The sequence below is a fragment of the Pithys albifrons genome, chromosome 17 (genome assembly GCF_047495875.1).
Source record: "Pithys albifrons albifrons isolate INPA30051 chromosome 17, PitAlb_v1, whole genome shotgun sequence".
NCBI classification, from domain to species: Eukaryota; Metazoa; Chordata; class Aves; order Passeriformes; family Thamnophilidae; genus Pithys; species Pithys albifrons.
This window is the reverse complement of record NC_092474.1, coordinates 9,435,811-9,458,667: the sequence shown is the minus strand read 5'-3', so window position 1 is coordinate 9,458,667 and position 22,857 is coordinate 9,435,811. Positions and strand designations below refer to the sequence as shown.

The following is a 22,857-nucleotide window of genomic DNA, read 5'->3' as shown; positions in this document are numbered from 1 at the left end:
GTCCTCCTGCTGGTGACAGAGCTGTCTCTGTCATGTGTTGCATTGGGCTGGGCTCTACTCCATAAATTTTCCCTGTAACCATGTCCATGTCTGTTCTCCTCTGACTGCAGCGTTCCCTGTAACCTTCTCCAGGCAGGTCTGTACTCATGGGACACTGGGTGACCCACTTTTGCTTCCCTCTCTCCTCTCCCTCTCCAGGTTCCCTGGTCCAGGCAGCACTGAGTCAGCCGTCCTCATTGTCAGCCAATGTGGGAGAAACCATAAAGATCACCTGCTCGGGGAGTAGCAGTGGCTGGTATGGCTGGTACCAGCAGAAGGTCCCTGGCAGTGGCCCTGTCACTGTGATCTATGCTAACAGCAACAGACCCTCGGACATCCCTTCACGATTCTCTGGATCCACATCTGGCTCCATGGCCACATTAACCATCACGGGTCCAAGCAGAGGATGAGGCTGTCTATTACTGTGGTGGCAGAGACAGCAGCAGTGATACTGGTACACAGATATTTTCAAATGAGGTACAGGGCTGTTAAAAATTTAATTTTTCTGTCCTTCTCATAGCCAAGCAGAGCTGAGGATGTAGAGCTGGGTCAGGTTTTTGTCTCCTCTGCACAACCATGTCTATTTAATCCTCCCATTTTCTTTCCCAGAGCCCTGGAGGTGACATTGTGGCTGGGGACCATTGTCCTGGTCCCTATAAAACTCATTGTGTGGCTTTGTCCCCAATTGTGCCTGTGACATGTGCAGGTCAACTCTTCTATGACTGTGGCATTCCCTATAAGCATGTCTGGACAGGTCTGTGCTCCTGGTTCAATGGCTGACCCCACTTTTCTCCCCTGTCTCCTCTCCCTCTCCACATTTCCTAATCTGGGCACCATTGTTGAATCAGCTGTTCTCTGTGGCAGCCAATATGTGAGAAACCATCAAGATCACCTGCTCTGGGAGCAGCAGCAGCTATGGCTGGTACCAGCAGAAGGTCTCTGGCACTGCCCCTGTCACTGTGATCTACTTAAATGCCAACAGACCGTTGGAATTGTTATTATTCTGTATCCACATCTGGATCCTTGGGCATGTTAACCATCACTGGGGCCCAAGACAAGGACGAGGCTGTTTGTTTCTGTGATGGCTGGGTTGCAGCGGTTGTGGCTCCTGCTTTGCAGTGTTTTATCTGGAATTCTATCCTCATGCTACCTCCCAGCTCATGGTGTACTGAAGCTGTCTCCACTGCCTTCATCACACATTGTCTGCTCTCACAGCCCCTCACTGCCTGGGGCCCTCCTGCCTTGCAGTCCCTGGCTACTGGTCTGCACATGGCCCCTGGTGAGACATGGGCAGGAGCATCTCCAGAGTTTCCCAAAGGTTGGGTGTCCACAGCAGTCTGTGTCCCCAGGATGCCCAGGGCCAGTGTCTGGGATAAGGTGTACCCAGAGGGCCAGTGAGCACGGAGAGGGCCCAGGTTCTGGCTACAGCAATTGTGCAAGGAGTGCCTGAGTTGTGGGCTGCACCCAAGGTGCCCCATCTCTGTGCCGGAAGGTAGAATTGTGCACCACATGGTGTTCCCCTGCTCAGGAAGGGCTGTGCTTCTGGGCCACTGACCCTGTCTTCTCTGCTCTCTCCTCTCCCTCTCCAGGTTCCCTGGTCCAGGCAGCATCACTGAGTCAGCCATCCCCGTTGTCAGCCAATGTGGGAGAAACCATAAAGATCACCTGCTCTGAGGGTGATAGCAGTGCTTATTTTGGCTGGTACCAGCAGAAGGTCTCTGGCAGAGCCCCTGTCACTGTGATCTATAAGGACAACAAGAGACCCTCGGACATCCCTTCGCGATTCTCTGGATCCGCATCTGGCTCCACGGCCACATTAACCATCACTGGTGTCCAAACCGAGGATGAGGCTGTCTATTTCTGTGGTAGCTACGAAAGCAGCAGCAACACTGTTACCACAGTGACTTGGAGCAATGGGAAACCGATACAAAGTCCTCCTGCCATGGCAGGGGCCAGTTAGGAGGCTCTGCCATTCCTTTGTTGGTGAGGCAGGTCCCTGGCACAACCCTGCCCTTGCTGCTCTGTGTAGAATGCGGCTGCTCCTGGTGTTCAGCATCATCCAGTAGATCTCTTCCCTTGTAATTGATGAGGAGAGCACATAGGATAGAACTCAATAGACTATTTGAGATAGAAGAGACCTTCAGTTATCACAAAGTCCCACTGCCTGGACACTGCAGGGCTGAACAAAATGCAGGTCATTGTCTAGGTGCTTCTATGACACTAGCAGGCTTGGGATTTCATCCAACTCTCTAGGAATCCTGTCCAATGTTTGACCATACTCTCAGTAAAGAATGGCTGGGATCACTTCCCAGAAATTCTGTCCCTGCCCTGCACTCCAGGTTCAAGATCTCTCTGCTCTCCCTGGCTGGTGCCCAGGGCCTGTCCACCTGCGTCCCTGGCCAACTCCCAGCCCAGCTGCATGAGGAGACCCTGGGCCATCACTCCAAGGGGCTCATCCCTGATGAAACCGCAGCCTCAGCACCAAGAGGTGGGGATGTGCCCTAGGCCAGCAAGCTGGGCCAAAGTTGTGCCTTCAAAGCCTGAGAAGGGACATTTCCCATGGGCACTGGAGCTCCAGGGATATGCATGAAGCTGCCAGGTCAGAGCAGGCCTGGCCAGGGGATGCTCTGTTTTACTACAAGAGAAGCCCACAGGCTTCTTCTCTCTGTGTTGTTTGTGTTTGCTCAGTTATGGCCCAGTGGGATCATGTTCTGCCTGTGGAGGAGCCCCCCAGCACCTCTGACTCTGAACCCACACCTACCCTGTGTCAGGAGCTGCTACCTGAGCACCTGGCACCAGGCTGGCTTTGTCCCTCTCCTTGTCTTGTTATTCATCCATGGTACAGGTGTCATGGCCAGACTTGCTGTGCCCAACAAGGTACTTTGAACATAGGGGGCCTGACTCTGTCCCACTCCCTGGGAATGACAATGCTCCTGGGACAGTGACTGACTCCTGACTTCTTCCCTCTCCCTCTCTAGGTTCCCTGGTCCAGGCAGTATCACTGAGTCAGCCGTCCTCGTTGTCAGCCAATGTGGGAGAAACCGTCAAGATCACCTGCTCAGGGACTAGCAACAACTATGGCTGGTACCAACAGAAGGTCCCTGGCACTGCCCCTGTCACTGTGATCTGTAACAACGACAAGAGACCCTCGGACATCCCTTCACGATTCTCCGGAGCCAAGTCCGGCTCCACGGGCACATTAACCATCACGGGGGTCCAAGCTGAGGACGAGGCTGTCTATTTCTGTGGTAGGTGGGACAGCAGCAGTGGTGGCTATGGTGTGTGGTGCCAACAGGTAACAGGAAGTGAGAAAGACTCCTCCAAAACTAGTGGAAAGATTTCAGACCTTCTGCCTTCTGTCTGGCTGTGGAGCTGAAGCATGTCCCAGTCCCCTCTGCACAGCTATGTCTGGGAACCTCCTCCTTTTAGTGTCCCACAGAACTACAGGTTCTCTTGATCTCCTTTATGTCTGGAGAGCATTTTTCTTGTCACAAAAGCGATTACAGTGTAGCTTTATCCCCCACCCTAGTCTGTCATGCTACTGCTGACCATTTCCTACTGCTGCTGTCAGAGCTGCCTCTGTGCTGGGATGTGTTGTGCTGGGCTCTGCTCCCCAAATGCACCAGGTCCATTCTCTTCTGATTGTGGCATTCCCTGTCCCTCTGCCTGGGGAGGGCTCTTCTCCTGGGGTGCTGTCTCACCCCCTCAACCTTCTCCCCTCTCTCCTCTCCCTCTCCAGGTTCCCTGGTCCAGGAAACATTGCTGAATCAGCTGTCCTTGGTGTCAACCAACCTGGGACAAACTGGGATCACCTGCTCAGGGGGTAGCAGTGGTTATGGCTGATATGAGCAGAAACCTGGCAGTGCCCGTGTGTGATCTATGGCAGCAACAGCAGACCCTTGGACATCCCTTCACAATTCTCTGCCTCTGCATCCGGCTCCATGGCCACATTAACCATCACTGGGGTCCAAGCTGAGGAGAAGGCTGTCTATTACTGTGGTAGCAGGGACAGCAGCAGTGGTTCTGGGGTGTGATGAAGGCAGTGAGTAATGTAGAAGTGAAACAGAGAAAACAGTGTTGAAGAGGAAGGTTTTGAGTTCTTCTTCCTCATGGCCAAGTACAGTTGTCATTGTGGAGGTGTAGCAGGCTCCCGTCCCCTGTCCAAGGACAGATGCTGAATAGCCTCATTTCCATGCCCTAAGGTGCAGAGGTGACTCTTTTCCCTGTCCTTATAATAGGAATGGTATTGCCTCATCTCCAGACCCTGCTGCCTTTTATTTCTGGCTGCCCCATCCTCCTGCCGCTGCTGAAGCTGCCTCTCTGTTGCATTGCTCTGGGCCAGTCCAGGCTCTGCTTTCCAGAAGTTTCTTTAGCCATGCCCAGGTCCCTTTCCGTCAGAGGGTGGTGTTCCACCACTCTGCCACTGCCAGCTCTCCTTGCAGCACCATGGGTCTCTAGTTTTCAGCTCTGTCTGTGAGGCTGTGCCCCTTCATGGCACCAGAACCTTTGGGCACAGGGGCCCTGTACCACTGCCTGGGGAGGGGTGTGCTCCTGGGGCACAGGCTCACCCTCATCTTGTTCCCTCTCTCCTCTCTCTCTCTGGGTACCCAGGTGCAGGCAACATCACTGAGTCAGACATCCTGGGGCAAACTGTCTGGGTTATGTACTCTGGGAGCAGCTATGACTATGGCTGGCACCAGCAGAAGGTCCCTGGCAATGTCCCTGTCACTGTGATCTACAACAGCAACAAGAGACCCTCGGACATCCCTTCGCGATTCTCTGGATCCAGATCTGGCTCCACGGGCACATTAACCATCACTGGGGTCCAAGCCGAGGATGAGGCTGTCTATTTCTGTGGTGGCTATGACAGCAGCAGTGATGCTGGTGTAGTGACACAGAGATGGGTAAATGAGGAGCAGAGGAGACAAAAATGGATGCTTTATGCCCTTCTCTCTCAGGGCTGAGCAGAGCTGTGGAGTTGAAACAACTTCTGGATGGCCATCAGCTGTGAGTGACCTCCTGGTTGTACTGTTCTCGCATGAGGTGACCCTGGGGCTGGTCACTGTCTGACATTGCCTTGTCATCAGCTCACCAACTCATGTTGTTTGTGGCCACATTCTCTTGCTCTGCCAGGTCTCCTTATAGGGCCTCAGGGCTTGGGCCTTGGCCTTTGTCTGGGGTGGTCATCCCTCTGTTCCATCATGATCTCTCGGCACAGGAGCCCCATCCTTCCACCAAGAGAGGGCTATCCTGGGGCACTCGCTGACTCCCACATTTTAACCTCTATCCTCTCCCACTCCAGCTTCCCTAGGCTGGGCAGCATCACTGAGTGAGCCATCCTCAGGGGCAGCCAACCTCTGAGACACTGGCAGCATCATCTGCTCTGGGAGTAGCAGCACCTATGGCTGGTTCCAGTAGAAGGTCCCAGGCAGTGGCTCTGTCACTGTGATCTAATGGAATGATGGAATACCCTCAGGCTTCATGATTCGCCAGTGCTGTGACTGCTTCCACAGGATCACAAGATTCCAAAGGGAAGATGAGGCTGTCCATTACTGTGACAGCCACAACACCAGCAGTGCTGATCTCATGGTGACACTGAGACACAGGCAAGCAAAATGTCAAGTGTCACAGAGGCTGGCTTTGTCTTCTGCTTCAACTCAGCCAGACAGGCTCCAGACCTCCAGCTCCAGGGCTTTTTATCCCCTCCTGGTGCCCTTCTCTATGTGCTCCATGTCTCAGGGGTGTAACTGTGAGTGCTGACTATGATGAGGCACTGGAGAAGGTTTCCTAGCAAAGTTCTGAATGCTCCATGCCTGGACGTATTCAAGGCAAGTCTGGATGAGGTTTTGTGCAACCTGGTTTAGCACAAAGGGGCATTGAAAGGGGCTGTCTGTCACTGTTCTGGCTGGGACACCAGTGCTGATCAGATTTGCATGGAGGGGCTGTGTCCTGGCCAGGTGGGGGCTTAAAAGGGATACAGGGTCCAGGGCACAGCCCCATCAGAGTGAGGACGTGGAGCTGGTGGGATCACACCATGACCTGGGTCTCTCTCCTCCTCGTGGTGCTTGCTCACAGCTCAGGTGCCGTGGCCAGAGTCGCTGTGCCTCGAGGGAGCCTTTGGGCACAGGCATTTCATCCCTTACCTAGGGAGGGCTGTGCTCCTTGGACTTTGACTGATCCCCATTTCCTCTGTTCTCTCCTCTCCCTCTCCAGGTTCCCTGGTCCAGGCAGCACTGAATCAGCCATCCTCGTTGTCAGCCAATGTGGGAGAAACCGTCAAGATCACCTGCTCTGGCCTTGGCAGTAGCTGGTCTTATGCTGCCTGGTACCAGCAGAAGATCCCTGGTAGTGGCCCTGTCACTGTGATCTATCGCAACACCTACAGACCCACAGGCATCCCTTCACGATTCTCTGGTTCTGTATCGAACACCACGGGCACATTAACCATCACTGGGGTCCAGGCTGAGGACGAGGCTGTCTATTACTGTGGTAACTGGGACAGCAGCAGTAACGCTGCCACTCTGACACACAGCTATGAGGAAGTGATACAAAAACCTTTCAGCTCAGCTGTACCTTACACCCCTTGACATTTGAGGAAGTTGTGACCTTCCAGGAGCTCTGTCATGGCCTAGGGTGTCCCATATGCATGCCTGCAGGCAGAATTCTCCCATCACTGTTCCCCTGCCTGGGAAGGGCTTTGCTCTGGAAACATTGGCTGACCATTCTCTTCTGCCCTCTCTCCTCTCCCTTTCTGGGTAGCTGATCTAGGCAGCATCATTGAGTCAGTTGTCTTTGGTGTCAGCCATCCTGGCACAAACTGTCAGGATCACCTGTTCCTGGGTTGGTGGCAGCAGTGACTGGTACCAGCAGGAGATTTCCAGTAGCTCTCCTGTCACTGTGATATAATGGAATGATGGAACACCCTCAACCATCCCTTACTGATTCTCCAGTTCTGCGTCTGGCCCCACTCAGTCTCTGGTGTTTAAGCCAAGAACAAGCCTTTCTGTTACTGTGGCAGCCACAACACCAGCAGTGCAAATCTCATGGTGACACTGAGACACAGACAAGCAAAATGTCAAGTGTCACAGAGGCTGGCTTTGTCTTCTTCAATTTAGCCAGACAGGCTCCAGATCTCCAGCTCTGGGGCTTTTCCTTTCCCTTCCTGGTGCCCTTCCCAATGTGTTCCATGTCTCAGGGCTGTGACTGTGAGCGCTGACTATGATGAGGCACTGAAGAAGGTTTCCTATCTAAGTCGTGAATATGCCCCATGCCTGGACATATTCAAGGTAAGCTTGGATGAGATTTTGTGCAACCTAGTCTAGTGGAAGGTGTCCCTGCCCACAGCAGGGAGTTGGAACTAGGTAGTCTTGAAGGTCTTCCATCCCAAACCATTCTATGATTCTATGACTGTGTCCCCAGTGATTGGGCCCTGGTACTGCAGGAGCCCTGGCTGGGCTCATCCCGCTGCCCAATATCCACATGAAAGGCACAGGAGCCTGGGACAGTGTTAGGAGCTGAAGCCTGAGGAGCTGACCAACAAAACCTCTACCATATTTCTGCTGCCTCAGGTTGAGTTCTTCCTGGGGACCTGTGGCATTGCAGCCACCCTGAGTGCTCAGGATGGGGTGTGTGAGTGCTTGCCAGTCCATGGGAGCCTCAGGCACCAGGGCTGGAGGGCATGGAGACCTTCTGCCTCAGCCCATGGCTCCCACATGGCTCTGGCTTAGCGTCCCCAGTGTTCATATCTCTGGGTCAGGTCACCTTGGTCTGCTCTAGGAGTAGCAATAATGCTTATGGCTGGTACCAGCAGAAGGTCCCCGGCACTGCCCCTGTCACTGTGATCTATGCTAGCACCAACAGACCCTTGGACATCCCTTCGCGATTCTCTGGAGCCAAGTCTGGCTCCACGGGCACGTTAACCATCACTGGGGTCCAAGCCGAGGACGAGGCTGTCTATTTCTGTGGTGGCTTTGACAGCAGCAGTGATGTTGCAGTGACATGGAGCAATGGGGAAGTGAGACAAGAACCTCCTGCCATTGCAGACATTTTGATGATGTGGTAAGTCCCCACCATTGCCCTGCTAAATGTGGCTGTGCCCAGTGGCCCAGCTTGGCTGCCCTGTAGAGCCCCAGCTCTGTGCCCATCTCCTGACATTTTGGCAAGGCATCTACAGCACTTGGGAACATACTAACCTCCATGGCAACATTACTTTGGTGAGGTCTTAGTCAAAGAGGAGGAAGAGGAGGCTGTCTGTCACGGTTCTGGATGGGGCAACAGTGTTCATCAAGTTCATGGTAATTCACAGCATGAGGAAAGAAAGATACGAGCCCACCATTGCCACGGGGTCCCTTGGGACCTTCCTGCTGCTGCTCCTGCTTGAACATTATGCTGGACCAGCACATGTGCCCATGAAGCAGTTCCTCCCATGGGGTATTTGCTCTATTCCAGCAGGTCTCCTCCCTGCTGCCCACATAGAGCCAGCCCTGCAGCCCTGCCCTGGCCATGCCAGCTGGAATCCCGGTGCCCTGGGCACTCTGGGACTGGCATAGTCATGACAGGGAGGGTCATGGGTGAAGGGGAATTTCCCATGGGTGCAGCCACTCTTGGTCTGGGTTGGGGCTGCTGAAGACACTCATGATCCCTGTGCCCTGACTCGGAGCAGGGCTGTCCAGGGGCTGCCACAGTTCTGGCTGCCTCTACTGAGTGCCAGCCTGTTGTGCTTGTGACCAGCTCAAAGGGAGGCATTGGTGAACCCTGGGAATTGGTGCAGGACCTCTTCTGTTGTTATGGGAAAAGCAAAGGTCTTGTGTGCTTGACCTGAGCTGGCAGAGGAAGAGGCATGGCAGATAAGCAGGAGATCAAGGAGGTACCTTATGTACCTGGGACACCAATGGGAGGGAAAAATGCCAAAAGTATGGAGTATTGGGGCTTAGCATCATCCCAGCCCCAACTGCTGGCACTTGTGGTGGCTCTTTTCCCCCTCTGTACCCTTTATCCATCCTTCCCTCATCCTTTGGCAGTTGAACCTGCAGTGACTCCATCTGAGCTGGGAATGAGGCGTCTGTGCTGGCAGATTGTAACTCGGAGCTGGGAGATGTCTCCATTATGTGCCCAGGGACAAGCTCTGCTGCATCTGAGGTGTTGGGGCTGGGCGTGGAATAGGGAAGGAGGTGGGGAGAGAGGCATGGGCATGATCCAGCTGAGAGCACAGGCTCAGATTTGCATGGAGGGGCCGTGTCCTGACCGGGCAGGGGCTTAAAAAGGAGTCACAGTCCAGGGCACAGCCCCATCTAGGTGAGGACGCCGATTTGGTGGGATCACACCATGGCCTGGGTCCCTCTCCTCCTCGTGGTGCTCGCGCACAGCTCAGGTGCCGTGGCCAGAGTCGCTGCCCCTGGATGGGACCTTTGGGCACAGGGGTCCCAGCCTTCTGCCCAGGGGGGACTGTGCTCCTGAGGCACTGACTAACCTACATCTTTTCCTCTCTCCTCTCCAGGTTCTCTGGTCCAGGCAGCATCCATAACTCAGCCATCGTCGGTGTCAGCCAACGTGGGAGAAACCGTCAAGATCACCTGCTCAGGAAGTAGTGGTACCTATGGCTGGTTCCAGCAGAAGGTCCCTGGCAGTGCCCCTGTCACTGTGATCTACTACAATGACAACAGACCCTCAAACATCCCTTCGCGATTCTCTGGCTCCTCGGGGACATTAACCATCACTGGGGTCCAAGCCGAGGACGAGGCTGTCTATTACTGTGGTGGCTACGACAGGAGCAGTACTGCTGCCACAGTGTTACAGAGCAATGGAGAAGTGATACAAAAACCTCCCAGCTCTTAGATCCCCAGAACTGTGCCATTCACTGACATTTGAGGAAGTTATGACCATACACCAGCCCTGTTGTGCCCCAAGTGTCCCATCTATGTGCCTACAGGCAGAGTTTCCCATCAATGCTCCCCTGCCCAGGGAAGATTTTTGGTCCATGAGCAGGAGTTAACACTACTCTTCGGCCCTCTCTCCTCTCCCTCTCCAAATTCCCTGCTCCTGGCAGTGCTGTATAATCTCTCCTCACTGTCAGCCATCCTTGGACAAAACAACAAGATCAGCTGCTCCTGCAGTGACAGCAGCTATGGCTGGTACCAACAGAAACTTCCTGGCAGGGCCCCTGTCACTGTGATCTACAATGATGACATGAGGCCCTCAGACGTCACTTTGCAATTGTGGACATCTGGCTCCATAAGCACATTAATCATCACGGGGGTCCAGGCTGAGGAAGAGGCTGTCTATTAGTGTGGTAACTACAAAAGTGGCAGCAATAGTGTTACCAGGGTGACCTGGAGCAAGGGGGAAGTGATACAAAGCCTTCCCGCCATGACAGAGGCCAGTTACAAGTCTCTGCTGTCCCCATTTGATGGTAGGCCAGGTGCCTGACACAATCCTGCCCTTGCTGCCCTGCACTAAGGGGACTGTGCCTGGTGTCCCAACTCCATCCCACAGAGTCCTTCACTTGCCATTTGCAGAGGAGAACAAATACAATAGAACTGAATAGACTATTTCAGATGCAAGAGATCCTCAATGGTCACATAGTCCCACTGCCTGGCCACTTCAGGGCTGATCAAAATGAAGTGCATTGTCAACACTGGCAGGCTGGGGATATCACCCAAGTCTCTAGAAAGTCTGTCGAGTGTTTGACCACACCGTGAACAAAAAAATGCTGGGACGACCTTCAGCAACCCTGTCCCCACCATTGCCCTGCCCTTAGAGCCCTGTGCTGAATGTGGCTGTGCCCAGTGATCCAGCCCAGATGTCCCTTAGAACCACAGGTCTGTGCCAGTCCCCTGACATTTTGGCAGGGCATCTACAGCCCTTGGGAACATACTAACCTCCATGGCCACATTACTCATGGCTGAGATCCAAACCAAAGAGGAGGAAGAGGAGGCTGTCTTTAACTATTCTGGGTGGGACACCAGCACTGAGCAGAGTTATGGTAACTCATAGAATGGAGAAAAAGAAACAGAATCCCACTGCTGACCGAGAGTCCCTTGGCAGCTTCCTCCTGCTGCTGCTGCTTGGACACATTGCTGGAGCAGCACATGTGCCTGTGAGCCAGTTCCTGCTGTTGGGCATTTGCTCTGCTCCAACAGGTCCCCTACCTGCTGCCCACACAGACCCAGCCCTGCAGCCCTGCCCTGGCCATGCCAGCTGGAATCCCGGTGCCCTGGGCATTCTGGGGTTTACATAGTCAGGACAGAGAGGGTCATGGGGGAAGTGGAATTTCCCATTGATGCAGCCACTCGATCTGGGTTGGGGCTGCTGAAGACACACACCCATGATCCCTGTGCCCTGACTCGGAGCAAGGCTGTCCAGGGGCTGCCACAGTTCTGGCTGCCTCTGCTGAGTGCCAGCCCATTGGGCTTGTGACCAGCTCAAAGGGAGGCCTTGTTGAACCCTGGGAATTGGTGCTGTACTGTTCCCATTGTTCTGGCGAGTGGATGCCTAGGAAAAGCAAAGGTCTTAAGTGCTGGATGTGGGCTGGCAGGAGAAGAGACACAGCAGAAAAGCAGGAGATCAAGGGGATGCCTTATGTGCCTGGGACACCTATGGGATGGAAAAATGCTGAAAGTGAGGAGGGGATTGCTGGGGTTTAGCATCATCCCAGCCCCATCACTGGGACCTGTGGCAGCTCCTGTGTTTTCCTTGACCCCAGTACCCATCTTTCCATCACCCTTTAGCCCTTGAACCTGAAGACACTCAGCCTGAGCTGGGAATGAGGGGACTCTTCTTTTGGGATTGCAGCTGGGAGGTGTCTCCGCTACATGCCCAGGAACAAGCCCTGCTTCGTGTGGGGTGTTGGGGCAGGTTGTGGAACGAGGAAGAAGGTGGGGAATGATGTGCAGGCAAGATCCAACCAAGAGGGCAGGCTCAGATTTGCATGGAGGGGCCGTGTCCTGGTTCGGCAGGGGCTTAAAAGGGTGACACCGCCTGCGGCACAGCCCCATCTAGGTGAGGACGTGGAGCTGGTTGGATCACACCATGGTCTGGGTCCCTCTCCTCCTCGTGGTGCTCGCCCACAGCTCAGGTGCCATGGCCAGACTCTCTGTGCCTCGATGGGGCCTTTGGGCACAGGGATGCTGTCCTTCTGCCAAGAGAAGGCTGTGTCCCTGTGCCACTGACTGATCCCCTCTTCTCCTTTCTCTCCTCTCCCTCTCCAGGTTCCCTGGTCCAGGCAGCATCACTGAGTCAGCCGTCCTCGTTGTCAGCCAATGTGGGAGAAACCGTCAGGATCACCTGCTCGGGTAGCAGCAATGCTTATGGATGGTACCAGCAAAAGGTCCCTGGCACTGCCCCTGTCACTGTGATCTATTGGGATAACAGGAGACCCTCAGACATCCCTTCGCGATTCTCTGGAGCCAAGTCCGGCTCCACGGCCACATTAACCATCACTGGGGTCCAAGCCGACGACGAGGCTGTCTATTTCTGTGGTAGCTGGGACAGCAGCAGTAATCCTGCCACATTGTTGCACAGCAATGGGGAAGTAATACCAAAACCTTCCAGATCAGCTGTCCCTCACAGCCCCAAGACTGTGCCCTTTCACTGACATTTGAGGAAGTTATGACCTCCTAGTAGCCAAGTCATGCCTCGGGGTGTCCCATCTGTGTGCCTTCAGTCAGAGCTGTCTCAGAGCTCCCTTGCCCAGGCAGGGCTGTGCTTCAGGAACCCTGGCTAGCACAACTCTTCTGCCCTCTCTTCTCCCTGCTTCAGGCTCTCAGCTCCAGGTTGTATCACTGAGTCAGCCGTCTGCAGTGTCAGCCATCCTGGCACAAACTGTCAGGATGACCAGCTGGGGGTGGTGGCAGCTATGGCTGGTTCCAGCAGAAGGTTTCTTGCAGTTCCCCTGTGACTGTGAAGTATAAGAGCACCAAGGAATGCTCAAACATCCCTTTGCCATTCTCTGCATCCACATTCAGTTCCATGAGCACATTAATCATCACGGGGGTCCAAGCTGAGGAAGAGGCTGTCTATTAGTGTGGTAACTACAAAAGTGGCAGCAATAGTGTTACCAGGGTGACCTGGAGCAAGGGGGAAGTGATACAAAGCCTTCCCGCCATGACAGAGGCCAGTTACAAGTCTCTGCTGTCCCCATTTGATGGTAGGCCAGGTGCCTGACACAATCCTGCCCTTGCTGCCCTGCACTAAGGGGACTGTGCCTGGTGTCCCAACTCCATCCCACAGAGTCCTTCACTTGCCATTTGCAGAGGAGAACAAATACAATAGAACTGAATAGACTATTTCAGATGCAAGAGATCCTCAATGGTCACATAGTCCCACTGCCTGGCCACTTCAGGGCTGATCAAAATGAAGTGCATTGTCAACACTGGCAGGCTGGGGATATCACCCAAGTCTCTAGAAAGTCTGTCGAGTGTTTGACCACACCGTGAACAAAAAAATGCTGGGACGACCTTCAGCAACCCTGTCCCCACCATTGCCCTGCCCTTAGAGCCCTGTGCTGAATGTGGCTGTGCCCAGTGATCCAGCCCAGATGTCCCTTAGAACCACAGGTCTGTGCCAGTCCCCTGACATTTTGGCAGGGCATCTACAGCCCTTGGGAACATACTAACCTCCATGGCCACATTACTCATGGCTGAGATCCAAACCAAAGAGGAGGAAGAGGAGGCTGTCTTTAACTATTCTGGGTGGGACACCAGCGCTGAGCAGAGTTATGGTAACTCATAGAATGGAGAAAAAGAAACAGAATCCCACTGCTGACCGAGAGTCCCTTGGCAGCTTCCTCCTGCTGCTGCTGCTTGGACACATTGCTGGAGCAGCACATGTGCCTGTGAGCCAGTTCCTGCTGTTGGGCATTTGCTCTGCTCCAACAGGTCCCCTACCTGCTGCCCACACAGACCCAGCCCTGCAGCCCTGCCCTGGCCATGCCAGCTGGAATCCCAGTGCCCTGGGCATTCTGGGGTTTACATAGTCAGGACAGAGAGGGTCATGGGGGAAGTGGAATTTCCCATTGATGCAGCCACTCGATCTGGGTTGGGGCTGCTGAAGACACACACCCATGATCCCTGTGCCCTGACTCAGAGCAGGGCTGTCCAGGGGCTGCCACAGTTCTGGCTGCCTCTGCTGAGTGCCAGCCCATTGGGCTTGTGACCAGCTCAAAGGGAGGCCTTGTTGAACCCTGGGAATTGGTGCTGTAGTGTTCCCATTGTTCTGGCGAGTGAATGCCTGGGAAAAGCAAAGGTCTTAAGTGCTGGATGTGGGCTGGCAGGAGAAGAGACACGGCAGAAAAGCAGGAGATCAAGGGGATGCCTTATGTGCCTGGGACACCTATGGGATGGAAAAATGCTGAAAGTGAGGAGGGGATTGCTGGGGTTTGGCATCATCCCAGCCCCATCACTGGGACCTGTGGTGGCTCCTGTGTTTCCTTGACCCCAGTACCCATCTTTCCATCACCCTTTAGCCCTTGAACCTGAAGACACTCAGCCTGAGCTGGGAATGAGGGGACTCTTCTTTTGGGATTGCAGCTGGGAGGTGTCTCCGCTACATGCCCAGGAACAAGCCCTGCTGCATGTGGGGTGTTGGGGCAGGTTGTGGAACGAGGAAGAAGGTGGGGAATGATGTGTAGGCAAGATCCAACCAAGAGGGCAGGCTCAGATTTGCATGGAGGGGCCGTGTCCTGGTTCGGCAGGGGCTTAAAAGGGAGACACTGCCTGCGGCACAGCCCCATCTAGGTGAGGACGTGGAGCTGGTTGGATCACACCATGGTCTGGGTCCCTCTCCTCCTCGTGGTGCTCGCCCACAGCTCAGGTGCCATGGCCAGACTCTCTGTGCCTCGATGGGGCCTTTGGGCACAGGGATGCTGTCCTTCTGCCAAGAGAAGGCTGTGTCCCTGTGCCACTGACTGATCCCCTCTTCTCCTTTCTCTCCTCTCCCTCTCCAGGTTCCCTGGTCCAGGCAGCATCACTGCGTCAGCCATCCTCATTGTCAGCCAATGTGGGAGAAACCGTCAGGATCACCTGCTCGGGTAGCAGCAATGCTTATGGATGGTACCAGCAAAAGGTCCCTGGCACTGCCCCTGTCACTGTGATCTATTCTAACACCAACAGACCCTCGAACATCCCTTCACGATTCTCTGGAGCCGAGTCTGGCTCCATGGCCACATTAACCATCACTGGGATCCAAGCCGAGGATGAGGGTGACTATTACTGTGGTAGCTGGGACGAGACCAGTGGTGTTGCCACATTGTTACACAGCAATGGGGAAGTAATACCAAAACCTTCCAGATCAGCTGTCCCTCACAGCCCCCACGACTGTGCCCATTCACTGACATTTGAGGAAGTTATGACCTCCCAGTAGCCAAGTCATGGCTCAGGGTGTCCCATCTGTATGCCTTCAGTCAGAGGAGAACAAATACAATAGAACTGAATAGAGTATTTCAGATGCAAGAGACCTTCAATCGTTGCATAGTCCCACTGCCTGGCCACTACAGGGCTGACTGAAATATATTGTCCAGTGCCTCAATAACACTGGAAGGCTTGGGGTATCATCTAACAGTCTAGGAAACCTGTCAAGTGTTTGACCTCACCCTCAGTAAAGAAATGCTGGCATGAACTCCCAGTAGCCCTGTCACTACTCTGTGCTCCAGGGGCCAAGATCCCACTGTGCTCCCAGACTCCTGGGCCCTACTATCTGCCTCCCTGCCCAGCTCCCAGCCCAGCTGCATGAGGAGTCCCTGGGTTATCATCTCAGAGTGCTCAGCCTTTCTCTCTCATGGTTGAGCAGGGCCATGGGGTTTAGGCAACTTCATGTCCTCTGGCCAGTGACTGTGAATGGCCTCCTTATTGTACCATGCTGGACAAGAGGTGACCCTGGGGCTGTTCACTGCCTGGCATTGCCTTGTTGTCAGACCTGACACTTCATGCTGCTGGTGGCCGCATCCTCTTGATCTGCCAGGTCTTCTCACAGGGTCTTGGGCTCTGCCTGGGGCAGTCCCCACCCATCATGGTCCCATGTCACCACCATTGCCCTGCCCTTGCTGCCCTGTTCTGAATGTGGCTGTGCCTGGTGCCCCAGCTTGGATGTCCCTTAGAGCCCCAGGTCTGTGCCCATCTTCTGACATTTTGGCAGGGCATCTACAGCTCTTGGGGTCATATCAGTCTCCATGGCCACATTACTCATGACTGGGGTCCAAGTCAAAGAGGAGGAGGAAGGAGGAGGAGGAGGATATCTGTCACTGTTCTGAATGGGACACCAGTGTTCATCAGGGAAAGAATGGTAACTCCCAGCACGGGCAAAGAGAGACAGAATCCCACTGTTTCCCCAGGGTGCTTTGGGCACTACCTTCTGCTGTGGCTGTTGCTGCTTGGACACATTGCTGGAGCAGCACATGTGCCTGTGAGCCAGTTCCTGCTGTCAGGCATTTGCCCTGCTGCAGGAGGTCCCCTTCATGCTACCCACAGAGCCAGCCCTGCAGTCCTGCCCTGGCCATGCCAGCTGGGATGCCGGTGCCCTGGTCACTCTGGGGCCGACATAGTCAGGACAGAGAGGGTCATGGGGGAAGAGGAATTTCTCGTGCATGCAGCCACTCTTGGTCTGAGTTGGGGCTGTTGAAGACACACACCCATGATCCCTGTGCCCTGACTCGGAGCAGGGCTGTCCAAGGGCTGCTGCAGTTCTGGCTGCCTCTGATGAGTGCCAGCCCATTGGGCTTGTGACCAGCTCAAAGGGAGGCCTTGTTGAACCCTGGGAATTGGTGCTGGACTGCTCCCATTGTTCTGGGGAGTGGATGCCTGGGAAAAGCAAAGGTCTTAAGTGCTGGGTGTGGGTTGGCAGGAGAAGAGTCATGGCAGAAAAGCAGGAGATCAAGGGGGTACATTCTGGTGTGGGACACCGATGGGGAGGAAAAAGTGAAGAGGGGATTGCTGGGGTTTGGCATCATCCCATCCCCATCACTGGGACCTGTGAGTGCCCCCTATGACCTTTCCTACAGGTATCCATCTCTCACTCACCATTTTGCCCTTTGTTCCTGCAACCTGAAACCTTAGCTGGGAACAAGGGGTCTGTGCTGCAACACAAAGGGTTTTGGGCTCAGAGCTGGGAGGTGTCTCCTCTGTGTGCCAGGGGACAAGCCCTGCTGCATGTGGGGTGTTGGGGCCGGGTGTGGAATGGGGAAGGAGGTGGGGAGAGAGGCATGGGCAAGATCCAACCAAGAGGGCAGGCTCAGATTTGCATGGAGGGGCTGTGTCCTGGTTCGGCAGGGGCTTAAAAGGGAGACAGTGTCCACAGCACAGCCCCATCTAGGTGAGGACATAGAGCTGGTTGGATCACACCATGGCCTGGGTCCCTCTCCTCCTCGTGGTGCTCGCCCACAGCTCAGGTGCCATGGCCAGACTCTCTGTGCCTCGATGGGGCCTTTGGGCACAGGGATCCTGTTCTTTTGCCAAGAGAAGGCTGTGCCCCTGGGCCACTGACTGATCCCCTCTTCTCCTTTCTCTCCTCTCCCTCTCCAGGTTCCCTGGTCCAGGCAGCATCACTGAGTCAGCCATCCCCGTTGTCAGCCAATGTGGGAGAAACCATAAAGATCACCTGCTCTGAGGGTGATAGCAGTGCTTATTTTGGCTGGTACCAGCAGAAGGTCTCTGGCAGAGCCCCTGTCACTGTGATCTATAAGGACAACAAGAGACCCTCAGACATCCCTTCGCGATTCTCTGGATCCGCATCTGGCTCCACAGCCACATTAACCATCACTGGTGTCCAAGCTGAGGACAAGGCTGTCTATTACTGTGGTAACTGGGACAGCAGCAATGCTGTTGCCATAGTGTTGCAGAGCAATGAGGAAGTGACACAAAAACCTTTCCACCATGGCAGGGGCCACTTAGGAGTCTCTGCTGTGCCTACTTGATGGTGGAGAAGGTCCCCATTGTGGCCATGCCATTCACCAAAAGTGGCTGTGCCTGATGTCCCTGCTCGGCTGTTCCTTAGAGCCCCAGGTCTGTGCCCATACTGTTATTTTGGCAGGGGATAGGCCCCCAGCCATCCTGTCCTGGCCTGTGCTGTGTTTCCAAGGTCCTGTGTCCTCCCTGGCTGGCACCCCAGGCTCTGTTGGCTGCCTCTCTTCAAGTCCATTTGTGTCAGGAGTACCTGGGCACTGCTCAAGTACAACCCCAGCATATGCTCATTGTAGCCTAAACACAATCAGTTTCTGGGGGTGGATGTTTGCACAATTCATGCCAGGACAGTTTCACCTCTGTTTATGCTGAAGGGCCTCATTCTTCCCTTTCCCTTCTCATTTGCTTCCATACGCACATGTCCGTACCAGAGAGCACCTGGTGTGCCTCTGCTGCTCAGCTCTGGCTGTCAGGACACAGTAGTTGTGCTGTGGTCTCCCATCCGCTCACCTGCCCCTGTTCCTGCCAATGCCATGCAGGTATGGAAAGGCCAACAGCCCTGGTACATCCAGGACAGCCTCTGTTCTCCTCCATGCCTCTCTCCAAGGAGAAGGGCTGTATTAAAGAGTTGAACATTGTTCCTCTCTTTTGTCCACCCATAAAAAGAAACTGAAAGCCCATTGCAATCTGAGAAATGCTCATAAACTGGTCATGTCCAATAGAGGGCACTGGCTTCAGCTAAACACTTTGCCTAGACAATTGCAGTGATTTGTTTCCTATTTCTTGGCTGGTTTCAGACTTTGCACCAAAGCATAAGCCTTCCCAGAGGCAAAGCAAACCTCTGAAACAGAAAGTGTCTCAAACCACAGAATCTTTGAAGTGTCACCTGTTTTCTAGTGACTCAAAAAGTTTGCTGACTCTGCCTCTTTCTATAACCACCTATACAAACCAGAGCATTTGAATATCTGTGAGTTCAATATATCTTGGTGCCATTGACATTCAGCACTCCAAGAGCTTGTTTGCTCTGAGCTGAGCATCCAGTGCTCTGTGAGATTGGTGAGATTGGCACCACACTGGGAAAACACTTTTCAAAGCAGCAGCCAAGCTTTCTGAAGGGAATTTGAAGTTAATTGGTTTTAGCCTCTCAAGGGGGATGCCTCCCCAGCACAGGGCACCCTGACACAGCTGCTGCAAGAAGGCTTGCCCACCTGCCAGGCACTGAAAATCCTGCCCAGATAAGGACGAGGGCTGTGCCAGGGTCTGGTTTTGCCCTGGAGAGCAGGGCCAGGCTGCAGAGTGGCAGGTGTGCTGAGAGGTGGGGTCCCCTGTGGAACCATGGCACCTACACCAGCAGTGGTGGGCCTCAGGACATATAGTTTGTCCACAAGGTTTTACCCATACATATACTGTCTGATGGCTGGTGGTCACCATTTGCCACTGGCCACAGCATGGCCACAGCATGGCCAGAGGGGTGAAAGGACAGTGGCCAGCACCCTTCCAGGGCAGTCCACAGCTACCTGCATGGCAGCAGTCCAGATAAAGACAAGGTGCTGCCTGTCGTGCCCTGAGGACACCCAAAGTACCATGCATCCAGCCTGCTGTGTCCATCAGGACCCCTCCATCCCATCACCTTCATCCTGCTGCATCTACTGGGACATCTCCATACCATCAGCTCCATCCTGCCACATCCACGGGGCCCAGGACTGCTCTGCCATGGGGTGGCAGGTTTTTGCACAGCCATGTATCACTGTGTGGTATATTCGGGGCCGGGACCATGTTGACCGTCCGAGGTGAGTCGCCGACTTCTTCTCAGTCTTTCCTTCCCTGCCACGAAATTGTGACATTTTGATGATTTTTGGTGATTTGGGGTGTTTTTCTCGGACTTGGCGCTGGGCTGGGGTCTGTCACCCGTTTGGGGACAGGCGCAAGCCCGGCATTTTGGGCTGTGTCTTGTCCCCACGGACTCTGAGGACTCTGGCATGCGCCACAGAGGATTTGGGGGTTATTTTCTGACGGTAAAGATCTTAAAATTTGTCAGGGAAATGTGTCTGAGGTCTCAGGAAGAGAGAAACTCAGGTTTTGGTCTCTAAAAGAGACAATTTTTGTCTTTCTTAAAGAAATTTGTCAGTCTGAAGTCTAAGTCCTCACGTCTTAGTCCTGAGGACTGAGTCTGTCACACTCGGTGGGTGAAAGGGGCTCCTCTGTGGGGTCCCGTGGCTGGGGGTGCAGGTGCTGCCAAAGGGGGGCTCGTCCTTGGCTTGAGCAGCCCACGGTCACCCCCAACTTTATGTTAAAATATCACATCCCTGGGTTTTTAAATGAAAAATTTCAGCAGTAACAAGAGCTGGTTGTCCAGGTAAGTCATGCCAAAAATGGAGATTAATGTGTTGAAAATGCTGCTGGGAATGTCATTTTTCTGTCTTTGTAATTTTTAAAAGAATTTGGTCAAAAATCCTGATTGAACCAAGTTGCTGGGGACTAAGATCAAGAAAAAATGTTCTTTGTCTGTTTTTCAGCAGAAATTTTTTAATGGTGGAGTCATCTTGTTTTTTTTAATAGAGGTAGAGGTAGAAATAAAATATATAGAGAAAGAAATAGACACAGAGACACTGTGCAGTGGAGGAGGCAGCAGAACCATCTCAGAAAGACCAAACATCTTTCTCTGTCTTTCTTTGGGTGATTCTCAGTTGTGCTTTTTCTGAGACAAGTCTGAAAGGGTCTGAAAGCAGAACTGGGCAGAAAATAGAGTGCACTGACTGTGAAATTTGATTTTTTTTAAAACAAGTTGCCTTGCCAAAGGAAAGAAATGAGTTTATGGCAAGTAACTAGAGATTCAGTTGAGCATACTATAAATAAAAAATATATAATATGATACATTTTATAGATATGAAATATATAAATGCATAAAAGTTTGTTATATGCATTATAGAATTATGCATATATTCATATAATGATATATACTAAATATGTATGGCTATTGTATACCTTATAGATGTGATCGATAATGTACATATGTATATTAGCTTTATATATCTATTATATATAATATGTATATGGGCATATATATACAGAGTATGTATATAAATCATATATGCAAGTATGCATGGGGTGTACATGTATTACACGCGTGTATATGGACGCATTTCATATATATAAATTATATATATATAAATGTTTAAATAATTTTATATAGATATATTTATATAAAGTTTTTATAATTTATATTATAATTTATATACTAAAATATATAATATACAAAATATAATTTATTATTTATATTATTTCTATAAAATTTTATAATTTATGTAAGAATATATAATATATAGTATATAATATATAATATATATTATTTATATAAAATAGATATTTATATAAAATTTATATAAACTATATATAAATATATTAAATTATATATAAAATTATATATATATTTATTTTTAATATATATTTCCCAAATCTAAATACAGTGAAGTTATAAGTGTTAAGCTCTTGGCTGTGGGGCAGTGGGCAGCTGCTGGGTGGTGCCAGCTGGGCAGACAGGGCAGGCAGGGGCTGGGGGGGCCACAGGGCCCTCTCTGACCCCACACCTCTCTCCTCCCTCACAGGTCAGCCCGTGGTTGCTCCCACCGTCCAACTCTTCCCGCCGTCTGCTGAGGAGATGTCATCACAAAGCAAAGCCACCCTGGTGTGTCTGATGGCAGACTTCTACCCCAGAGCTGTGGAAGTGGAATGGCTCGCTGATGGCTCAACCATCACCAATAATGTGGTGACCAGTCAGCCCGAGCGGCAGAGCAACAACAAGTACATGGCCAGCAGTTACCTGACGATGGATGCCACCAAGTATAACAGTCACAACTCTGTCACCTGCAAGGTCAAGCACGAGGCTGGCACTGTGCAGAAGACGGTGAACAGATCTGAATGCCCTTAACCCCACTGGGACCCTTTGCTGGCTCCCTCCCTCCTCCCCAGTTTGGGGGACAGCGGCTCCCTCCTGCCGCACATGTCTCTCCCCACCCCCCCCCGTCCCCTGGCCCTGTTTCCCCACTCTGAGTGTCAGACAAATAAACACCGACACTGAACTAGTGCTGGCTCAGCATCCCTGTCTCTGTGTCCTTCCAATGCGCTCACTCCCCAGGCACTGGCTGGTGTCAGCCCAGTGGCACCAGTGTGAGGGTGGGGTGGGAACACGGGTGTGCATACACACACACTTCTACTGAGGGAGGGTCTGTGCAGCTTTTGTTCAACCCTGGGGGCCCCAGTGAATCCCCCCAGCACTGCCAACACCAGGGGATGAGCAGCCTGGGACACAGCCTCCTCTAAGCCCCCATGTCATCATCAAGCACACAGCCTTGGCTGTGCCATCCTTGTCCCTTGACCGCTGGCTCTAGATGCCTTGCAGAAAGCAAGCTGTGGCTGTGGTGGGTGCATGGCCAGCCACATCCCTTTGTTGCCAGCCGTGGCTCTGTCCCATTTCCTCAGTCAGCACTGCATTCCTGGAACAGAAGTGCCAGTTTAGCCACCATTCAAGCACATACACCAGTCTGTCCCTTGCACCCTGTGTCACAGCAGCATGGGCTCCTGCATGCCACTTGCCCTGTCCCCGTCCCCAGCTCAGTCCTGGGGAAGTTTCCCTGTGGCCCTGCACATGGAGGGGCTGACAGCCATAGCTGTGTTGAGAGTGCCAGTGCTCTGCTGCTGTCACCCCATCACAGCAGCCAGGAGACACCCCAGGGACAGGGTGTGTTCAGTTCTGGGGTAGATGCTCCCCACCAGCCTCTTGGGAAAGGGGGCTTGGCCCCACCACATCCTCCTCCCCAAGATGTGCCAGTGAGATGCCTCCCCTCAGCAGATTTTGGGTTGGCACATGTCCCTGCAAGTGTCTTCTGAGGACACAGAATCTTAGAAAAGTAGCATGGTTTGAGTTGGAAGG

At 53.0% G+C, this 22,857-nt stretch overlaps 1 protein-coding gene and 1 gene segment (V, D, J or C); both read left to right on the top strand.

Annotated features, from left to right (window-relative positions):
• The first annotated feature begins 146 nt into the window (after positions 1-146).
• Positions 147-3,882, top strand: LOC139680108 (immunoglobulin lambda-1 light chain-like). Its single transcript, XM_071572386.1, has 5 exons — positions 147-374; positions 1,811-1,939; positions 2,416-2,527; positions 3,018-3,287; positions 3,779-3,882. Exons 1-5 carry the CDS (start codon positions 147-149, stop codon positions 3,880-3,882), a joined length of 843 nt encoding a protein of 280 aa, XP_071428487.1.
• A 789-nt stretch (positions 3,883-4,671) lies between these two features.
• LOC139679857 (Ig lambda chain C region-like) lies at positions 4,672-22,023 on the top strand. The segment is given in 3 exon segments: positions 4,672-4,925; positions 19,684-19,717; positions 21,533-22,023. Coding segments are annotated over 3 exon segments (582 nt in total).
• Positions 22,024-22,857: the final 834 nt, after the last annotated feature.

Coding starts and splice junctions, on each gene's coding strand:
- LOC139680108 (XM_071572386.1), top strand. CDS start 147: ATGGGACACTGGGTGACCCACTTTTGCTTCCCTCTCTCCTCTCCCTCT. Junction 1,940..2,415: donor GCAGCAACACTGTTACCACA/GTGACTTGGAGC, acceptor GCTGGTGCCCAG/GGCCTGTCCACCTGCGTCCC. Junction 2,528..3,017: donor CGCAGCCTCAGCACCAAGAG/GTGGGGATGTGC, acceptor CTCCCTCTCTAG/GTTCCCTGGTCCAGGCAGTA.